The sequence below is a fragment of the Cimex lectularius genome, unplaced genomic scaffold (assembly GCF_000648675.2).
Source record: "Cimex lectularius strain Harlan isolate CLEC.00 unplaced genomic scaffold, Clec_2.1 scaffold199, whole genome shotgun sequence".
NCBI lineage: Eukaryota > Metazoa > Arthropoda > Insecta > Hemiptera > Cimicidae > Cimex > Cimex lectularius.
In genome coordinates this window covers 875,092-898,437 of record NW_019392740.1, presented here as the reverse complement: position 1 = coordinate 898,437, position 23,346 = coordinate 875,092, and the positions used below count along the sequence as shown (strand labels likewise).

General features: G+C 35.5%; 1 protein-coding gene across 1 annotated transcript; it reads left to right on the top strand.

The window, feature by feature from the left end:
* Positions 1-1,740: 1,740 nt before the first annotated feature.
* On the top strand, positions 1,741-21,556 carry LOC106663431. The gene is made up of 7 exons (XM_024227074.1): positions 1,741-2,000; positions 14,693-14,783; positions 14,841-14,893; positions 17,904-18,320; positions 18,381-18,503; positions 21,005-21,103; positions 21,169-21,556. The coding sequence occupies exons 1-7, from the start codon at positions 1,856-1,858 to the stop codon at positions 21,408-21,410; spliced, it is 1,170 nt and encodes a 389-aa protein (XP_024082842.1). The 5' UTR covers positions 1,741-1,855; the 3' UTR covers positions 21,411-21,556.
* Positions 21,557-23,346: the final 1,790 nt, after the last annotated feature.

The window sequence follows — 23,346 nt, the reverse complement described above, 5'->3', positions numbered from 1 at the left end:
GATCTCAATAAAGATCGAAACTTTGGTACGATAAAGAAAATGTTTTTCTAAAACCTACGTCAAGCCAGACCGCATTTCACGATCTCCAAATAATGTAAAACTATAATCAACTGCCCCAAAATTATAGTCCGCTACAAACATAGACTTCGATCTAAGTACAAAACATATTAATCTAAAATTACATTAGAGACATTTTAATAACATAGACATTAACAAATCCTTATTTAGGTAGAGGGTACTCAGTAAGTTATATATACTTACTAAGTTGTAACTGTATTGCCAGGCGTTCTTACAGTACTTAACTAAACAACCAAAGTTCCACTTATGCTAAAAGATGGTACTATTCACATATTTTAACTTTACTAAGTTTTAATAATTACTTTACTCTTGACGGTTAAGATAACCAAGAGCCTGTCTTTAATTTTAAAAATGTCTGTATGTATATTGTATATTATAAATTCAATAAACACTAATAAATAAAGAAATAACTACTTTACTTTTACTAATAATTACTTTAATAACTCTTACAATTTGTGATCTTTTACAAAAAGTATAACTTTGGTTCATACACATCGTCTTTGTTGAATTTATGTTAATTTATTGAACGAACGTGATTTATTAGCGTGAAAGGAAGGGGTTGCTTATAACCCGCCACGAGGGATATCGAGTACTCTGGGGTGAGGACGTCTGGAGAGTAAAAATAAATTATTATCGAGAATGAAGTGGGTTCAACCCCACTCCGAGGAATATCGAGTACTCTGGGGTGATTTGTTACGTTTGGAGCGTAAAAGTAATTTATTAGCGCGAAAGGAGGGGGTTGGTTAAATCCCCATCCCGAGAAATATCGAGTACTCTGGGGTGAATGTGCGACGTCTGGGGAGTAAAAGTAAATTATTAGCGAGAATGGAGTGGGTTTAACCCCGCTGCGAGGAATATCGGGAACACTGGGGTGAGTTGTCACGTTTGGAGAATAAAAGTAATTAATTATTATCGAGAATGAAATGGGTTCAACCCACTCTGAGGAATATCGAGTACTCTGAGGTGAGTTGTGACGTCTGTAGAGTAAAAGTAATTTATTAGCGCGAAAGGAAGAGGTTGCTTAAAACCCCGCCCCGAGAAATATCAAGTATTCTGGGGTGAGTTGTGACGTCTGGAGAGGGTCTACACCAAAAAATTTCCAAACCTAATCTTTACCCTCTGTCTTCTTGTACCTCCAATCCATTACAACCTCACCTGCTTATACCGAAAACACAATACAAGATTTAAAATGACAGAACTGAACCGATACCAATTACTTAAATTGGTACTTGGTAAATTGGTAACTACTAGACAACAGATCCAAATACTTTCTCAACAACAATTACTAGAACCAATATAAACACACAGCACAGAACTATGGAGGTCAACTGAACCTTTTAATCTCCACATAATCTAGACCTTACAGTCTCAAATCCTAACATCCATTTTCAATGCCCTGTTTTGTGTTTCCAACCTCTCCATCCATAATGATCTCAATGTTCCTTTTATAAAAGAAGTTGCAAGACAGAATTGTATTTCATACTAACCTTGATCCTACCCTAGTCAATAACATAACTTTCCCTGATCTCATCGCTCTACAAATACAGTATCAGAAATTGAGGGTGATTAAAATTAATCAATAATTTAGGAGCGCTATCATTGGATAGCTACTCATCTCAATTTATTATTATTTTATCCCCATGTGTCTCGCGCAGATGGTTACTCTATAAAAAAACTCTGACGCTGGTTTTATTTTCTTAACTTTCTTCATGTTGGATTCTAAAGTTTCGGCTCTTTGGTCGGCCGGTGATGATGAGGGTCGGGATTCGCCTAGGAAATGCTTCACCAATTACCAATTTGGAGGGGGTGGAAGCTGGCCCACACACCTCACCTGCGTGCCAGAGACGCACAATCAATCGGTACCGGACCTCAACCGCACATGGACTTGTTCACCGTCATCCTTACAGCCGCCGTCGTCACAAGTAAGAAAAATAATAAATAATATATGCAATAATTATATAATAATATATGCAATAATAATACATGCAATTAAAAAACAGTGAAACTCACACTAGGAGAATCCTTAAAAATTAACCAGAATCTGGTGGATATAATGGATGGTTCAGGCAGACATTTATGTGACATAAGGATCAACAAATGTAGTATCATTTAAATAAACATATTGTCATGAAACAAAGCGAGAATGCACGGGCCATCTACTTTTTTTTACCGAGCTCTACCATCCTTTATAAATCGTTTGTTAATTTTTTAATGTAAGAAAATTTAAACGTAAAAAATTTTGGGATAAAATTCAAATATTTTCAAAAACGTTTTAGTACAAATATTGTTACCTAAAGATTAAATTTTCAGTTTTTAATAGGGGGTTCGATCATTTTATCTAGTTCCTGAATTATGTACGGCGAGTCCCAATTAATCAGGAAATAAGATGATCAGGCCATGTTTTCGTGGTTGTATGTCTTCTACGGTTGCGTTGTACACCCCAAAGCAAGTAGCAACACAGTTTGTTGGTGCGTTGGGATTGCGCTACTTTGCGAACCTCCACGTGTTGGTTATATCAAACTTCCTCAAATACCGAGACCTGTAATGACTAGGTGTCCATTCCGGCTTCCTTTGATGAAATCTATCGTATCTTTCCAAATCCCTTTAAGTTTCATGGATTGTTAGAGTCCATAGATTGTGCCATGACGTTGATAACGTGATAATTTAGAACCTATCAGCGGTGTAGCAGTCCCTTCCCTCGCATGGCTTCTCCGTTCATCTTTACGCCTGGGATCCAGTCGAGTGAAGTCTTGATTTGCACACATAATCTGTTTAGTTTGGATTTGCAATTCAACACCATTCTTCTGCTAGTAATGTTTAAGTTGCTGTAATGGCTGCCTACCCGACATAGCTATATCCTCTATTAATACTGGATTAACTAAATCTTTCCATTGATGGATTTCTGCTTGCAAGTTAATGATTCCCATGGGCTCGGAAATTTGATTTTGGGACCAAATCCAGTCCTTAAATTTTCATGCATCTTAGACAAATCGGGGTACCAATAAATAAATGATGTTTTTATTTGGAAAGTAATTGTAGGCGTGGCGAAAGCTGTTAAATGATTCTAATGTAGTTTGATTTTGATCTGTGAGAACTGCTGTCAATATATTATTTTTATATTTGTAATAAACAACCAGGTGGCACATTAATCACAGATTGGTATCAAAAACAAAAAACTCAGATCGCTAGGGGAGGACTACATCATAGAATTATGACCTTGAGCCATGAATCTTTTCACCATAAGAACATAAAGATATACAAACAAATCCTACGTAACAATCACTACCCTAAACACATAAACCTACAACTCAACATTGACACCATCCACTATCACTAAATTACATCAATTCTATCAAACACACAAACCAACATACATATGAAGGGTCCAGTGGAAAAATTATGAGGTTCCATTTTTCAACATTTGAGAAACACTAAATTTAAAGTTTCATGACTACTGGTGAAATATGTAGAGATTAGTGACCGTTAATCGATAGTAATTCAGGTCTCGTGAGATGCGGTCTAGTGTGATGTAGGTTTCAGAAAAACATTTTCTTTATCGTGCCAACGTTTCGATCTTTCACTGAGATCATCTTCAGGGCCTGGGATTTACAAACAATGTTTACATTTAACAAATACATTTAGGATGTGGNGTTCTTTCTGAGTAATTCTCATGATCCAAAAACCATTAAACCCTCATTTCGAACCCAGGAACGAATAAGAAAATACCATGATTACGAAATTTTATTATTAATTTCAAAGATGAACAGACGAGTGAAACGAAAATTCTGAAATGATATCTATGGTCAAAATTTGAGATGAATTATTGTAAAAACAAAACTGAAAAAAGTTGAAAAGTTTTACGTTACTTATCGTCTACCTCATAATCAAAATAAACATAACCTGAGTTTCTGTGGCAGTTCTATCTGTGACCAAATTATTGTAAAACCTCCTGGCAACTTCGATGGTGAGAAATGTTGTCAGGTGTCGAAAGTCATATTTTTCCAGATTAATAGAAGGGACTCATCATAGGAGTTACGAAGCTGCTGTTTTGGTGCGGGGCTTTTCCCATTTTTTTGCCTTTGTGGCACCCACAACACATTGTGCTTATTATAAGCTCCACAGAATGAAGTGCGGTGGTGTACATATTGTGGTGTGTAAGAGATATCTTCAAACATCGATTCGTTCTTGTGGGGATGAGACTTTTCAATGTGTACATCCGTACTAAGTAATTCGTCCACGATTTGAAAAATTCCCTCTTGGTATGGTATGGTATGGTGGAAAGGATGCTAGGAAGCGGGGTTTGTATTCCCCAGGCACTGCAGCCTTCTGGCTTATTGTACCTTCCTAGTTCCTTAGTTCAGTCAATAGACTCAATCCTTCTTCTTAGAAATATCAGCTGACTGTTCCTGCTGCAATTTGATTCCCTAAGTCGTTTCCGTACGTTAGGTTAAACCTCCATTGAGCTGTTGCTTCGCATTCGAAGATGATATGAATAGCTGTTTCTTCCTCCTCATTACATAATCTGCAAATGGGATCATCGCTGTATATACCCATGGTGTGTAGATGTTTTCTCAGATACCAGTGACCGGTTAGTAGCCCTACCACTCCTCTGAGTTTGGCTCTCTCCAATTGCAGCAGTGTTTTTGCCAATCTCGGTGAGAGTTGTTTCATCATACGTTTACTATGTCTAGCATCCCTAGAGTTTATCCATTTTTCCTTTTGTTTTGCTTGGATCCATTCTGCGATGNTGAAAGATCGAAGTGTACTTCCCTAATGAGTTTATTGCTCATGTTTTGGGCTTGTACAGAAAACGCCTGATCCGGTTCCTTCGAATCGTTCTTGTGGGGATGGGACATTTCGGTGTGTACATAGGTACTAAGTAATTCGTCCACGATTTGAAAAATTCCCTCTTACAATCGATAACAGTGAACGGATAGGGTTTGCATCTGTTCGGAACAATCACATCTCTCCATCCTTGAGGCATATCTACGTAGGATTTTTGATTAATCATTCTCATATCTCTATCGCACTCCAGATAGCTATGGCCACGGATGGGAAAGAAAACTTTTACATAATATATTCTCCCTTTTTCTGTAGATGGTGAAGGAATCGCAGAACTGTATAATTTTTATTTTGCCCTGCACATGAGCCACAAAAAATTATAAGCGTTCTGACTGCTTGTGGAAGAATTTTTAAATGCCGGAGAGATGGATCCTCATCGTTCTTCCTTAGGTGCACAGGAGTTACATCGTTCTTCCACTGTGCCGCCCATTTTCAAACGCGATTTTTAGTGGAATCTAATTGGTTTTCCCTAGTTACATTTGGCGGATTAATAGTTAATGTCACAAGCCACAGATGCCGGTGAAATCTCGATTCTGACAAAAAACAAAATGGACACATCATTTTTCCACTGTGCCCTTTATATCCATTCCATTCGCCTATCACACACATTAAAGATATTTCTCTTTTTTTATAACTTTAAAATAGCCTTAAAAAACTATTGACACTCTTTTTTCCAAAATTAAAGATCCCAAACCAGCAAGAAATAAGTCTGATGTAATTTACAAAATCAATTGTATAAATTGTCCTGCAACTTACATCGGAATTACATCCCTATATGTAAGAGGGTAGAGAATTTACCCATAAGAGGGTAAAATAAATCTAAGAGTGCAAAAAGCTCAAACAAAATGCTGCAGCACTGGCTATCCATCATTTTGAACACCAACACTATTTCGATTTCAAAAATATTAAACACAAAACAAAACAAACAAAAACGTAACTTTTTAGAAATGGTTTACAGCGTCGGTAGCCGCAACGGTTTAGGCGTTGACACGACGCTCATCACTGTAAGGTCCCGGGTTCGAATCCAGCGGCCCTGCATTCGAACCCGACATATTTCCAAATGGGCTTTTTTTTCAAAATCACCTGCACCCTGAGGGTTTATATGACCTCTGCTGTTGAAAACCCTCGTAAAATAAAAGAAAAAAAATACAGAAAAAGACACATATAGGCTCAGTCGCAGCTAGGCTAATATCATTAATCAAATTCAATGTCGATAACATACATACGTCATCATCACATCACACAAAACATATAACATATAAAACAGTCATAAAATTCCTCACATCAAATATTTCTACATATATAATTGTTCAACAATTTGACTATACTTTCCCCAAGTATCCCCGTCTATATAATCCTGAAATGATAATCAGGCCGAACCACTATCCTTTTTTCCATTCTCGGTCCCTTTCACCTCAAAGAAACTCACCATAGAAAAATGAATTTCCATGCCTACTTCCTTCCCCACTCCAAAATCAAACATATGTAAACAAAAAAGCAAAAATACCTAACTAACACTCTCAACACGACACACAACAATGACACATCTACACAGAAAACAAACACTTTGAGTGAGTACAAATACTTTGATTAAACCTAAAATTTCTATAAACTGTACACGTTCGTATCCGTATCTTATAATTTAAACAATGTTTATAAATACCAGGCCCTGAAGATGATCGCAATAAAGGTCGAAACGTTAGCACGATAAAGAAAAAATTTCTAAACCTACATCAAGATCTCTAAATAATCATTAATTAACGGTCACTAAGTACTACACATAATAATATTTAAAAAATGTATTTTTTTAGTTCAAAAAGTTTGGGGATCGCTATTCGCTTAATTGCTAACAGATAATAGAAAGCGAGAATTGACGGACCAACTATTTTTCCTACAGAATCTTCCTTTCATTCTGTAGGATATATTATTTATCTATATATGTATATTATTTATCTATATTTATCTATGTATATTATTTATCTTTTCTGATGGTTACAGCAAATAAATATTGTAACTGTGGATTACATTTCTAATAATCGAACCTGACAATATAAAAGAAAGTTATTACCAGGAGTTTAAACATTTACTGAAAATATCAGAGGAAATTTCATCTTCTGACATTTTTTCTAGAATGGAAGAGAAAATTCTAGGGTCAAAGTTTAAATAATAGCACGACTGACATCATTTATTCTACTTTCAGAGCCGTTGGTTTATGCTTTTTATAAGGTTTACATAGTTGAACTTTCGAACGAATAATTTACTGCTGTTATTGTCAGCTGGATGTTATTAAAAACTGGCAAACTTATCACGCCTGCATCATGAATCATTTCTGGCCAAATACCAACCTGCTATTATCTCTTTGTTTTGTATTAAACTAGGTCAATTTTGTTTCGACCAGCCATCTTATTGTATTTGTACGGTGTTTTCTTATTTTTAATAGTTGGGAATGGTTTCAAGAGTGGGAATTTCATTGAATCATTGAGACGATACCGAATTAGAGACTTTATCGCAAAGGAAGAAAAATATACGGAGAGTCTTATTGGACAGTTTGTGTACTCCTGACTTGCTGACGAAATGCCAGGCGTACATGTTTATTATTGTTCTCCCTTTCTGGAGATCGAAGATACAATGAAACTTTAAATCATTACCGTTTGTAAAGGAATAGGATTGTTCTCAAATCTGAAAGTCATGCCGAGCTGATGACTTGTCCTACGTTGGATTAGCCAGACTTCTTTATGAGTTTTTACTTGAAATGAAATTTCACTCTACAGCATCATAAGACCTGAAACCTGCCGTATAAATTTAAGAATGAACTTTTTTGAACCTAATAAAAATTTATTTTCAATAATTTATTGGTGCGATGGAATGGGACTAGTGTTAACTCCAGTCCGATCTTTGTCAGCACGTGGGATTATTACCGTTTCTCATTTTCCATTCAGGGGCTTTCTTTGCTTGAAAAGGCGAACTTTGATTGTAATTGATTGCGTTTATAATTCAAGCTTAAAAGTCCGAAGAGTCGGCATTGTTGAGTGACCACCGGGCAAACGGGTTTGTACATTCGGCCCGTTACCGACTTTTCTGAACCCTCGTAAGTCTCGTTCCAGACATTTGCATATAAGCGATGAATTATTTTGGTAAATTTATAGCATTAACCTCTAACCGGGACAATCCATATACCACACCTAACATGAACACAGACTGATCACGTCTGGTATCAAGCCGCAGGGAAAATATCAAGATGTGGGCCATAATTCTTATATACTGCTCTCACTTTTCGTTTGGCCTCTTTATGTACCTGGATCTTTATGAATTATTCACGAACAAAAAACAATAAGGTAGAAGAAATTTATGTTCAATTTACTAATCACAACAACGAAAATATCAACCATGCGGCTGTAGTCTGATTCAAATCAAATTTAACAGGAAAAAATTTAGTCAAAGCTATTTCACTTGGTAATTCTAAAAAAGAAACTAGATTAAATAGCAATATTTTCTTTGTTCGTTTGCCATAACAGCACATTAATGGTGTATATAAATGGTGTAAAGATGCAATGAAACTTAAAAAGTTCATAGGCAATTATTTCTGTACTTTTTATCAATCCTCTATACAGGGTGTTCGGCTACTCGAATTAAAAACTTTGCCAGTAGATTCTACATTCAAAATGGAACCAAAAAGGTCTAATTAACTATGGTCTAACTACATTTTCAGACTTATCCCCCTTTTTCTAATTTTTTCAAGATTTCACGACCGTGCTTCAAATAAACAGTAACTCCAATACTAAAAGGTTTTCGACAAATCCGTTGATACCAGTGAAAACTTCGTTAAATTTCTAATCAGATGTGATCAATACTAAACTTGCAAACGTTGGTGACATAAAAGTTTACAAAGCCAGAACTTTGAATTTTTTTACTTTTTTTTAATTGATAAACTTCTATGGTGATTCTAAACTACTATTTCCAATGTTAGACATCAGTAAATATCAGAAAACGCACTCCATTTAATTTCCTTTTTAGTGATGTAATTGTTTCTTTACTTTTTTCAAAGATGAAGAAACCTTGCTTCAAATAAACAATGATAAATCCAAAACTAAAAGGTTTTTGGACAAATCCGTTGATACCATTGAAAACTACGTTAAATTTCCAATCAGATACGATCAATAGTAAACTTGTGAATGTTGGTGAAATAAGCGTTTTAGTAACCAGAAATTTGAAAAACCATTTTTTTTTTAAGTTGAAAAACTTACTATCGTGATTCTTAACTATTTCCAAACCTAGAGACCAGTAAATTTCAGAAAACGTACTCCATTTAATTTCCTTTTTAGAGATGTAATTGTTATTTTAATTACTTTTTTCAAAGATGAAGAAATTGATGAAGAAAATGAAAAAACCGGGCTGAGGGATTGTTAAGATGGGAGGATAAATAATAATAAGAAAAAAAAAACTTAAGAAAATTTTGAATGAATATATTAAACGTATTTTAATTTGGGTTCGAAACCTTTGAAACTGACATTAAAAATTCACAAAGTTACAAATATAAAAACATGATGAACCGCCGAATTTCCGACTTGATAGTGAAACGAGATATTTTATATATACATATATGTATACTCGTACGATCTGTATTGAAATGCTGAACCGGCACGGGGTCACTTACTGGGTCCTTCTTCACTCGCGGATTTGTTGACATAATCAAACGTGTTTCGGCATTGCGCCATCTTCAGTGAGGAGAACTGGTTCAGTTGGTGGAAATGGCCAGTTCCTCACTGATAGCACAATGTCGAAACGCGTCTGAGCCGTTCAACAAACCCGCGAGTGAAGACGGACCCAATAAGCCGGTTCAGCATGAGTTCACTGACTCGCAACCTAACACTCAATTTCAACACTATCTCTTTTTCTTGGCGGGTACAATTTTAAGACATTAGAGGATATGTACATTATGAGCTAAATTTAACATAGTTTCTATCTGAAGTGTAGTTATCCATATTCCTCCATCAATCTTACACGTACTACATAACAAACCTACTTGGTATGGTGGAATCCATCTTGGTGTAATAGTGAGTAATCCAATGAACTATTCTCGCACAACACATTCACTCTAATAAATGAATCCTAGGTAATTATCAGTGCTTTACGTAATAAAACAATATTTTTCCTCCAAAAATTTGAACAGGGGAAAACTCGGGCTCTAGCATGGGTGTCATAGCGGGTATCATTCCTACACGCTCTCTATATATAGCCAAATAGCGAAACCCGCAATAAAGTAAGACACACCGACACCCCTTCAACTTTGAATGTAGGATTGTTGTATTATTATTCCCTGGAATAAAAGTTTCAAAGGATTCAGAACGTCTTTAGTACATTCATTGAAAATTCCTAAAGTTTTTTTCTTTCTTATTATTATTAATCCTTCCACCTTATCAATCCGTCAACACGGTTTTTTCCTTTCCTCCATCAATTTCTTCACCTTTGAAAAAAGTAATTTAAAAAAAATTACATCACTAAAAAGTATGATAAATAGAGTACGTTTTCTGAAATTGGCTGGTCTCTAGGTCAGGAAATAGTCGTTTAGAATCACCGTAGTAAATTTTTCAATTAAAAAAANGTTTTCACTGGTATCAACGGATTTGTCTAAAACCTTTTAATTGGAAAATCTTTCCACCTTGCCAATCCGTCAACCTCGGTTTTTTCTTTTCCTCCATCACTTTTTCATCTTTGAAAAAAGTAATTGAAAAATAAATTAAACCACTGAAAAGGATATTAAATGGAGAACGTTTTCTGAAATTTGCTGGTCTCTAGGTTTGGAAATAGTAGTTTAGAATTTCCATAGTAAGTTTTAAATTAAAAAAATATATGTGTTTTTCGATGTCTGTGTACTAAACCTCTTGTCACCAATGTTTACAAATTTATTATTGATCACATCTGATTGGAAATTTAACGAAGTTTTCACTGGTATCAACGGATTTGTCTAAAACCTTTTAGTTTTCGATTTATTATTGTTTATTTGAAACAAGGTCGTGAAATCTAAAAAAATCAGGAAAAGGGGATTAATTCCGAAACTGTTGAGATTCGGATCTTAGTTAAATAGGATTTTTTGGTTCCATTTTGAATGTAGAATCAACTGGCAAAGTTACACAAAGTTGAGTACTCGAATACACTGTATAATGTAACTACTGTAAAATCGCGTGTAATAGTGTTGAACCAGGCACGTGGAGATAACGGTTTGGTGTATTTTTGTTTACATATGACAGGGCAAAATTTACAAGAGCAAACTTTGTTTTCTTTTGGTATTTGAAGGGTTTGTGCCACGATTCGACAGTCAGCCGAAAACCGACCTTCTCAACATCGTGCCATAGCTGAAAAAAAGAGAAAACGGCATCAGGACTCTTTGAAGGATAGTCTAAACTCAAAACACACAATCTTTTACACACCCGTTATCTGGTTTTTCTTTTTTTTAAAGTATTTAAAATAATTAACTGTTAATTTTGTCACTATGATTTTGATTGATGAATTCTATTGAATGAACGAAACAAAGTGAGATTCCAAGAAAGATCCAATAAATCTAATCCCACGCATACTCATATCCTTTTGAATTTGTCACCTAATTGGAGTCCTTTTCGTTGTTATCATTTGAAAGTCCTTTTAAAAACACTTAAGTGGATGACAGCTAGCATTTAATGTATTCAGTGTTATGTAAAGTTTTTTCCCTTTTGTTTTCTGAAGAATAAAATTAACCACTTCGACTTCTCAGACCCTGGCCAAAAGAACTTCAGTTGAATTAATCATATTTAATTTTACTATTTTATCCGATGAAATGTACCAAAGATAGGCCTTTTTTTAATCAAGCACAACTCATTTCGTATTCTGGAAATGTAGTCGATTTTCGAATTTTGATTTAAAAGAACACTACTTATTCATGATGCATTCATTTAAATTCATGATAAAAATTTAAATGTTAAGTTATAAAATTTGTTGTTGTTCTCATAAAAATTGAAATTTCAAAATGCAGTTCTACATTGGCTCTTTAATCCCCTTCTCCAACCCCAGGTAAAAACTTGACTTTTAATACCAGATTATCTTGGGATGATTGTTTAGGCTTTGTTGTTAGAAGGGTGAATGGGACTTCAAATTCAATTTGGAAATATCATAAATTTATCTCTCCGACACTAAAACTTAGACTAGTCAAAACTCTTATTTTACCATTTTTGCAGTACTATTCTTTTTCACTTAATCACACTTCTACTTAAAAGAAATTAAAATACTTTTTAATAATTGCACAATTGCAGAGAACGGTTGCTCGAGGTGTCCCACATAGTCGAAGCTTGTCGTGCCTAGGCTCCCTACAGGGTGCGAGTAGGCATGCCACGAGATTTAAAAAGGGTTCTCGGACACAGCAGTATATTTTAGGGTCCCCTATTCCGGTTTTTAAGGGGATTTTCTATTGTATACAGAATTTAAGTTATGTGTTTTGTCTTTCTGTGTCTTGTATGAGTGAATGTATTTATTGATGTGAATAGGAAGGGGCTCTTGGTGAAGTAGCATCTCCATCGGACCTCATGTTGCATGCGTGACTTGGATCTACAGCAGAAAACTGTTAAAGTACCCCTCGACCCCGAATTAAATTAGTTTATTGTAGTGAACAGGTAGAGGGAGGAATATCGAGTACTCCATCTACCAAACGGTATGAGTAAGATCAACGTATATAGATATGAATGTATGTATTGGTGTGATTGTATATCAAGTGGGCAGCAGTATGTGCATTGGGGCTGAAATGACCAAGCTATCGGATGCCCCTGTCAAACAAAAAAAATAAACTAAAAAAAATAATTTCAGGACTGAAGCTTTTAACTTTTTTCAAACAATCCTTGATTTATCAAACTAACTCAACATGATCTTGTTGCTATTCTCTTTTTCTTCTCTCTTTTATAATTTTCCTTTTTACCTCTTCCTCCTTAATTTATGTTCAAGTATGTTAATATCGTTCATATTTTGTTTACTATTATTTCTTGCATTATATTTTGAAATCTTTTTGTAATTTTTTTAATCAGACTGACAAGCCCCAATCTTTGCTAAAATCTTTGAACAGCCTCCTGCTCAAAAGAATAATCCTCATATCCAACTCTCATAAAAATCATCCCTGTCTATCAATTTGGTTTTAGATCCCTCCACCCTACTGTCTAGCAGGGGTTAAGAGTAGTCAACACAATATCCTCTCCCTTAGAAAATATGTATTACTGTTCAGCAGTTTGTCTAGATGTTACAAAGGCATTTGAAAGAGTGTGGCACTGCGGTCTCCTTTACAAATTAAAAAGTATTCCACCCCACACCTTCTACCTTAACCTGAAGTCCTTCCTCTTGGTTTGCTGGTTTAAGAGTTGGCTCAGAAGTTTTCAAACATTGAAACAAAGTTTTTAAGTCACCAAAACCAGTCTTCCTCAAGGGAGAATCCAAAGACCAATCCTCATCCCAGTCTACATCAATAACATACCTACCCACCCAAACACCCACATCATGGTCTTCGTGGAACATACATATATGAGGATGTACATGTCCTCTTCTCACATCCTGTCCCTATCTTTGCAGCAAGCCAAGACCACCTAAACCTCATTACCAACTTGTGCACTCGGTGGCACATCAAACTGAATGAACAAAAAAGCTGGCTAATGACATTTACACTTGCAAGAGGATCTGCCCATCAGTACCCAAATCCGCTACCTTTGGTTCTACTTAGACAGCAGACATACATGCAACATACATATAACACAAAAAGACAAGACCTGAACTGAAGATATTGACAACTCAGACACCTGCTTGAGCCCAAATCCACATCAAGTGCACACTACAAACTAACAATATACAAGACACTAATTAGACCAATTTGGACTAAGGAGATGAGTCATCCAACATCCAAAGAATCCAATTCTTCAAGTCCTCCATCACATCCTCGACCCTTCCTTCTATGTCACCAACCAAACCGTCTGTGCCTTCAGTGCCGCTCCTTGCAGCTTAATCATCAACCAAACCATCCACAAAGACCTAGTCATCCCATTTGTGACAGATACGATCCAAAAACGATTTCATAATTTACACTCCAAGCTCTCCTCCCACACCAATCAACCAGCTCATGCTCTCTCTTCAAAATTCTATCCTAAAGTGGCCCATAGATGATCAGTATTATTGCACAATATTTTGGGTTGGGCAATTTAATTGATCATGCGTAGACGATATTGAAAGTTTGTGCAATACATTGCATGATTGACAAAAAGTTAAAAATATATTGTACAACCTGGAAAATATTCCCCCGTCTGTTGGCATTATTGCGCAATATCAGTCAGTTTGTGAAGTATTAACAATTGGAAAATATTGCACAAACTTCAATATCGCCTTCAAACTATTCAAGTTCATTGCACAAACAAAATTTTGTACAATATTATTGAACGTTAAGGGGCAACCATCAAATTATTGTGCAATCTATATTGTACAATAATATTGGACGTCTATGGGCCGCTTAACAATCCTCAATGCCACCTAAAAAGACCGTGGCCTTGTGACCTCCTAACCCAACCCTAAAGCAGCACATAGACGATCAATATTATTGCACAATATTTTGGGTTGTGCAATTTAATTGATCGTGTGTAGACGATATTGAAAGTTTGTGCAATACATTGCATGATTGACGAAAAGTTGAAAATATATTGTACAACCTGGAAAATATTGCACTGTCTGTTGGCATTATTTTTTTTTTGTTGAGTAAGATGTATTTGTATTATTCCAGGTGTGCTGAGCAGTAGTTCCAGTATTGATAATAAAAATGATTCACACATTGAAAAAATTTTGAACAGACCCCCTCAAAACCACTCAGTCAGGTATAATTTTATTATAATTAAACAAAATAAAAATAATTAAAAATAAAAATCTTGTAGATTCATCGGGGGTTTAAATGAAGGGCTAGGAAGTAAACGGAGAAAACTAAGAGGTGAGAGTTCCTTTTTTTTATTATTTTCTTTTTATTTGGTGTATTTTCTTTAAATCATTCCTTTTGTACGAGGAAATTTAATTTTTAATTAAACCATTTAATTTGATTAAGTAAACAGTTTAATTAAACAGTTTTAACAGTTTAATTTTTTTAGTTACTTTTAGTTCATCTTTAATTTGTGAGATATCCTCCAGTAATCTGCAGGGTGATTGACTTGTCATTGGATCCTTATATCCTCACAGGGTTGGTCTGTCAGATGGTGGAATGTCAAAACACGTGTGACCAGCCCAGTGAGTAGAAATGTGCTCCTACTTACAAAGGAGATCTTGCTATGTTGCCTAACATAATTCCCTTTATTAAATCCAGATTAAAAAAGAGCTACCTCAAGGTTTGATTCTGAGTCCTGCAGTTTTTCATTTTTCTAAACGCACTGTTGAAACCTAAATTTTGTCAACTGGCATTTTATACTGATGACGTTGCGACTGTTCTCCTGAGGGTTAGGGTGACTGCCACAATTTTTAATATAGAACTAAAAAAATAAAATAAAGCATTTTGGTTCCTTAACATATCTCATTTTTTTAGTTAATAATCTATTTAATTAATGTCAATTCAAATTAAATTCTTGTGGTTTGATCTCTACCAGGAATTTCAGTTACATGGACGGACATAGCTTGGATTAGTATTACCTCTGCCTTCTGACTAAAAATGATTAAAAAAATACTATACACTGAAAAAAATACTAAAATGGAGAGAACAACCAATTCTAAGATCTAAAACGGCTAGGGTCTTACCAGTGGTGACGCATACTTTGTTTCACAACCGTGATGGAAACAGCACTCTATCATGGTGACTATTATTAAAACTGTCTTATTGATAACTTGGTAGAAAAGTGTTGAACTACATTTTCTGCCTTATTGAGCTGCCTTGCTTCCAAAGATCTGTGCTATCTATGAACACTTGCAAAGGACTGCAAAAGTTAATTTTCCTCATATGAGTAAATGGCCACCCCATTTATTTTAATTCTCTAATATTTTGTGATGGCTTCTTCTTTAATCGGGTACAGTTTCCCACATTTACAAGAAAGGCCATACAAAAAGGTGGTTTTCAAAGACAGACTCATCGGATACAAAACATAAAACCAGATAAAAAAAATCTCAAAATTAAGGAATGAATTAAAATAAATGAGATAGCTATTCCTCCTTATTCCGAGGAAAACTCAACTTTTACAGATCCTTCTAAGTGGTCATAGATAAGAGAGAAAATGGAAGGAAGGCAGCCGTAAGTCTGAGGTGCATAAAAAAATTTTGAACTGGTTCAACTATCATCCAAGCTGAAGTTCATACGATCGAACTGTTGGCGACAGAGTTGTAAAAGTAGAAACTAAAGGAGGAAATTGGAGGAAGATCATAGGCACTCTTAACGACCATCTAACTTTTAAAGAGAAAGCAGAGTAGAAACACGTTGATTCTGCCAACAGGAACTAGAGACATCAGGACAAATCCATTGTGAATGTGAGGCATTAATAGCCTGATTACACCCTTTGGCTACGCAATTTTCAAACTAAGAGGCACTGAGGAAAGTGCCTAGTTTTGTACGATGAAGCACATTTTCCATGTTCATATTTGTTAGTATGTGGTTGTTTTTTTTTCAAGATTACAATGGATTTTCAAAAACCTAACTATTGTATGAATATCTTTAACTTAAATTTATAAAACTGTAATAATATGGAGACGCTATTGCTTTATATCATTAACAATTAGATATTTTGCTTTAATATGAAGAAATAAACTTTTTTATATAAAAAATACTATATTTCTATTCAGCTAAATTAAATCTAATACAATGCTATGAAAATAAGTGTTCTAGTTGTCTACAAATCATAAATAAAAGTAGGATGATGTACATAAATCATCGCCCACAAAAATCAAAAATAATGATCAATGAATCGTCAAATCCATGAATATATCAAATCCGTGTAGTAAAATTATCAAAACCATGGGTATGGCAAGAACTGTCAGTCCAGTTCTTCGCTAGAAGAATGGAAACAAAAAATCAATTAAAAAAGGGCAAATAAATAAATCAAAAATTAAATTTCAATTTACCCATCCTGTAAAGTTTCTCGCATGATTGCAGTGCTCAGGGAATGTACAAGGTTTCTGTAATGCATTTGCTTTTGTTCTTCAATTTGGTTTGCCTGCATTTCAACATCAGCATTTGGATCTGCTCTTATGCATACTCCTGAACATACTGTCTGGATTCGGCTAAGGTCAATTTGTACTCCATATTGTTCTTTCTGCTTTGCCTTACGTTCCAATTCCTCCTGTTCTTCTTTGTGATTTTTATAAAATTTGTAAGAAGAAAACATTCCCCAAGCAGAAAGTCCGACCATAAACCAAAATTGGGAAACAACCATTTTCAATAATTATCCGCTTTTTTAGATGATGTTAGTTGTTCTTGTTGTTATCCTCTTCTTTAACTTTTCTCAACTTTTATAATTATCCTCTTCTTTAATTATTGTCACGTCCTTGGAATGTTAGTCAAAATAGGCTCAATTGAGTATCAAATAATTATTAAAAATGAACGTAGTAGCTCGATAAAGCAGAAATTGTTTTTCAGCACTTTTATATCAAAGTTACCAGTAGAACACTTTTAATAATAGTCACCATGGAAATGTTTTGTATTTAGAGGAATTGTTATGAAATATAAAGTTTAATTACATATGGATATATATTTAAATAATGTCTAGAAAAATGTTGGTTCTGTTTATTACTCATTGTTGAATAAATATTTAATGAACATAATTGCATTTGTTGTACATTATTTTACATTAAACTTTCATTGAAGAAAGTACACCGATCAGAATGGACTGAAATATAGAAAATAATTTTTTAGTTGCAATTTAATGGTTCCTGATTATTGATCTGTCAGACAAGTTTCATTATTTCACAAATTTAGAAATAGTAGTGAAATCTATTAAAGATGTATTTCAATTGATTAAAACATGTGCCAGGTAAAGTTCAACCAATAAAAAATAGGCATAAGGGGAAGATTCAACCTGACCAAAGTGTATGGTGGCCATGGCAGAGCTACGAGGAATGGAGCCTAAGCCGAAAACACTTGATTCAGTCAGAATTGCATAAAAATGACTCGAGCAATCGGCAAAACAAAAACCAGCAAGCGCACAGGAGAAAAGGCAAGAAGAAAAGAGACAAAAGAAAGAGTAAAAAGAAGAAATCCATGTTCAACAACGTGACTATACACACGAACACCGTATCAAATAAATTACACTTTAAATTGAAAGAAGAAACAGAAAAAGGGCAACACGATGATAACCATCAGAGGCAACCAATTGAACCGAGGACCTTCAAAGACTTGCCGACATTCGAATTAAAGTACAACAAAGTTACAAAGCGAAACTTTACAGCTGGTAGGTGCTCATGTTTAAATTTAATTGTTTAATCGTTCTAATGACTTCTTTTGTTTTAAGATTATAATGAATGCCTTGTGGACAATGGCGGCTGTGAAGGACTTTGCATAAATACAATCGGGTCCTATAAATGTCACTGTCCTGAAGGATTTCGCTTGGATCCTTATACTAAAAATTGCAAAGGTATTAGGTTTATGTATAAAATTAATTTTATAAGTTTGAAATTTGAAAAGTACTTTTTTTTATTTAATGCCTGTGAACTTCAACTATCATAATTCTACTTGCAAAAGCTTGTCAAAATAAGTCTTACAAGTCTTATTAGAGAAGATAGTTTATGTCTTCTTGCTGGCTTGTATTAATTTGGTTCCAATGAAAATCTATTTGAGATGGCATTTGACATCTATGAAATATGTACATTTTTTTAAAATTACTCATTAGTAATTGGATCAAAGGATAGTTCTAACTAACAAGGAGAGTTCAATTTTTAAATTATATTTGTTTATTGTACAAAAGGTGTTGTCTGGAAGCCAGTGTTCAGCATTGCTCTTGTAGATCTGACTTATTTAGTAGTACTAAAAGTAGTACTAAAGTCATCTACATGTTTGAGAATTTGCACAGATTCTTCTTTTTTTCTTCACATCCAGAAGGCTTAATTTTTATACATTCTCTGTGCATAAGTTTTGATGCCAGTACACAAGGATATGCCTGTGAGATGAATGTATTGATCACAGAAAAAGTAGTGATTTAGTCAGTTTAGATAGAGCGTGAGCTTATTACTTGCTTCAAAAATCACCTAATTTGGGTTTCAGTAGATCAGGGTCAGACCTTGGTCTTAGAAGCCTCACCTCTGAAAGTTAGCTCCTGGAGGTGTCAACAACTTATGCCTGGTCGCTTCAGCTCTGAACACAGGTTGTTTTTATACCTAGACTCACACAAACACACACACACACACTCCTATTTACATGCAATTCGTTCAAGTAGTGGAGTACCACTATCTAACGAGGTTGATTGAATACTTGAAACTTCACCTTGATCTTCTCAAGCACTGTATTCTGGATGCTATGTACCTTCTCCTCCGCTGATACTCTGCCTTGTACATGATGCTATGATACTGTAAGCGGACGACGGCACGGCGGTCGAATTATCTCTCGATATTCGCTTGCTTTTCGGATAAGCGACAAGAGATTAGTCGGTGTAAGCGCATCGCTACTTATTCTTGTGTAGGGGAAGGTAAGGTTCCAGAATTCAATAAACCAGAGAGCATATTCAGTAACATTTATTTTACACAATTCCTTCTCTTAATGGTACCCAAACCACAGAATCTAATTAATCTACAAGTCAGCCACAACTCTAAACCTGGGATGAGTCTATCATCCCTACCCCAAACGATGCTTGCCACGATCAGTGTCCACAGCACCTCTTCTCTTGACCTCTTACTTGGCTCGATTGGTCGCAATGGCTGATCCTCGCTGGCTCTGGCTGGCTGAGTCCTCTTGTTGAATCCCAGATGGAGTGTGGCTGCTTCTCCTCCCGGTCCTTGGTCTTGACTGCCTGGAGTGAGTCTTTGATTTTGACTGACTGGGGTGAGTCTTGGATTTCGACACAGGCAAGTCTTCCGAGGTGACTCCTGAGAGAGTCCCTGGTCTTGACTGCCTGGGGTGAGTCTTGGTTTTTGACTGCCTGGGGTGAGTCTTGGTTTTTGACTGCCTGGGGTGAGTCTTGTATCTTGACTGACTTTTGATTTTCCAGTCATCCCTTTTATACCAGGTCTCTCCCGGAGTAGGGGTGGAAAAGAAACTCAAAAGTCGGGGGAGTTCTCACGCCACGGGAGGGCCGGCAAAGACGGCGGTCTAGCTATTGCTATTTTATGTTCTCCAGGTTCGTTGGAAACAAAACGTGGGTCCAGCTTGGGTGTGCCACACACTTCGATGTTCTTACCTAACTGGCTACCTGGGTAACCATTTCCAAGCTACATTTGCCAGATTTTTCACGTCGTTCCCATCTGGGTGGTCGCCCCTTCAGAGTACAACCTTTGTCCCTTTTCATCGTTTACCCTATTTTGTTCTTATTTTAACAATGTAAACTTATTGCTAAGATAGGGACCGGCTTACAATACCTTGTACTTAGTCTGGATGCTATTCAATAAAACAGTCCTGTTTCCTTCGAAATTTGGATCAGCAGCATAAATCCTTACTGCACAATTTTATCAGGTGGCAGTCATTATCAACATGGAGCCAAGGAATGACACCCGTCAATTATGTGGGACAAGTCGAACAATCTACGTTGCGCTTCCATTTCTTTTTCTTTGTTAATTCATGTTTTTAATGTCATATCTACCATCAGAGGGCCAAATGGAAGTGGTTATGTCTGGAGGTTGAAATGTCTCAGGCTTAGCTGCCTTCAGCCTCTTACAACAATTACTATTTAGCCGTGATACTCTATGGCCAAGTATATCTCAGGTCAATATATCTTAGATAAGCTTTTGTGTAATGTTCATTGATATCTGACCAAATTTGTTAAAATTCACTTGGAAAAGTGATTATCAATATATTGGTGCACCTCGTTCAGCCTACTTTTTATTACCATCGGTTAATTTAGGCACTTGGTCAATTATTATACTTGGTAATTATTTGTCATTGATTAGAGGTTAGTGGATAAAATTAATTGATGACTATTTTTTAAAGATATTAATGAATGTATACTTCGAAATGGGCATGGACCTTGTCAAGGGGAGTGCTACAACAAATGGGGGAGCTTCAGCTGTGGCTGTCAATCCATTCCAGGTTTGATTGTCACAATGGAAAAAATAAAAAAATCTACAATTTTAAAATCTGCTGTTATCTTTTAGGAACGGAACTGTCTGAAGATGGCATAAGCTGCAAGGTAGTGGACTCCTGTGCGAAGGAGCAGTGCAGTCACATGTGTATCAACACCCGTCTGGGGGCTTTCTGTGCTTGCCCACAAGGATTCGTTCTTTCGGCAGATTGGAAGAACTGTGTTGACGTCGATGAGTGCCTGCAGACCGATCTTCAGAGCCCACCTTGCAAAAACAACTGTACCAATACTAACGGTTCATATATTTGCCACTGATCATTTAAGTTCAGATGTAGATCAGGTTTATTTACGTACTATATTCCATAATTTATAATGCTTTCTTATATTGTTCTGATTACATAATAACCTATTATTAATTATTATATAATCAATAATCTTACATTGTAAAATAATCCATTTGTGTATTTATTTTCATTTACTCATTTTTCCAGAAATACTTCTGTTTTAATTTTCATTTTAAAAACCACTGTAATTAGTATTATATTGATTATTAAAAATTATTTTAAAGAAAACATTTATTGACTAAAAAAAAGAGCTGCCACAGCCTCCTTGGCTTCACTGTTGCCTTGAGAGCTTCCAGGTGCGATCCTTCTCCTGCTCATGATAACCTGTACATGATAACCTGTACAACCAATTCTACCAGGAATTTCAGACTAATTGAGTTACATAGAATTACAGGCATGGTTTGGAATAAGGCTGGATCTACACTAGAAGTGTATTAGGGTGCAAAATGTTCATGTGATGAGTGTGGAATCTTCTAAGCATTGTGATCACTACAACAAGTCCATTTCCACTGAAAGGAGTTTCATGCAGTCAGCAGTCCGCAAGTAGCACTTGGCTTGTTGTTTTTTAGAAAGTACAATAATCATGCCCCTTCCACGTGAATTCATCAACTTTGTGCTTGATTCCCCTTCACTAATGAGATAAAAATCATCCAAAAGAAGAGCAGAGTGGGTCAATAATATTTTTGTGATATTGTGGAAAGAATTGGGAGAGTGGTCTCACTTGAAGAAAGATTTGTGTGATTCCTCCCAATATTACATCAACTATAAAACATGGATTTTTGGTAACAAAGAAGACCCCTTGCCTCCGCAGATATAATTATTTTGTTGATATCCATAAGGCAATGCGGTTCGGAGTATTTCCACCATTGGATTTCGGCGACTTGTCACCTCTATTTTCTCGTCGCGTGAATACACTTCCAGTGAAGATCCATCCTTATAGTACCTCGGACCTCTGACTACTGAGATTTTTTTTTTTCAAGATAAAAGGTTGGACAATAAGCACTGAACTTGGTCATCACATTGTACAGAAATCACCTACCTTGAGGATGGTGTACTATTGCCACTTCTGTAGTTGTTAATAGTTGATGACCTAATCACAAAGCACCATTAGGATACCATATACCATGCAGATGACTTGCTAACAACCATAAAGTATAATTTGATGATATTCCCCTGAATCAGATGCAAAACGCCCAAAATTTTAGAAAGATAGTGTGACAAAAATAGTTGGGATACCAACTCTAAGAAAACATCTCTCCTCTTTTTAAGAAGAAGGGAACTAATCTTAAAAGCACTCACTCTAAAATATGAAGCCATAACATTCTTCAAAGACACTAAGTAACTAACCAAAGGGTCAAGTGAAGGAGTCATTTAAGCAGAATATTAGATAAGGAGAGACAAAACACAAATTGCAAAATCTACAATGACTAGGTTATCTTAACATAAGAGGGGTAATGCTTATTTTGTTCCACAACAGTGGACACAGCAGTGCACTCCTCTTTTCCATGGTGACTATTATTAAAACTGTTTTATTGTTGATATAAAATTGCTGAATGACATTTTCTTCCTTTATCAAGCTTCTACGATGATGGTTGATGGTTATTAATTATTTACACAAAGAATGTTACAACAATTAAATAAGAGGTTAATAACAAGAAAGATAAATTGAACACACAGTTAGACACCAATTAAAGAAGTGAATAATTATAAGAAGGTGACAACAGCTTAAAAAGAGGATAATTATGACTGATGATAATGATAAGAAATTTGTTTTCACCTTATAAAAAAAAATTGAGGAAAATGTAAAAAAACATCACATACTAAGAAATATAGTATAATATGACCATGGAAAGGACGTTTAATCCCACAAAACTAAACACTTTCCTCGGCGCCTCTTAACGTAATTC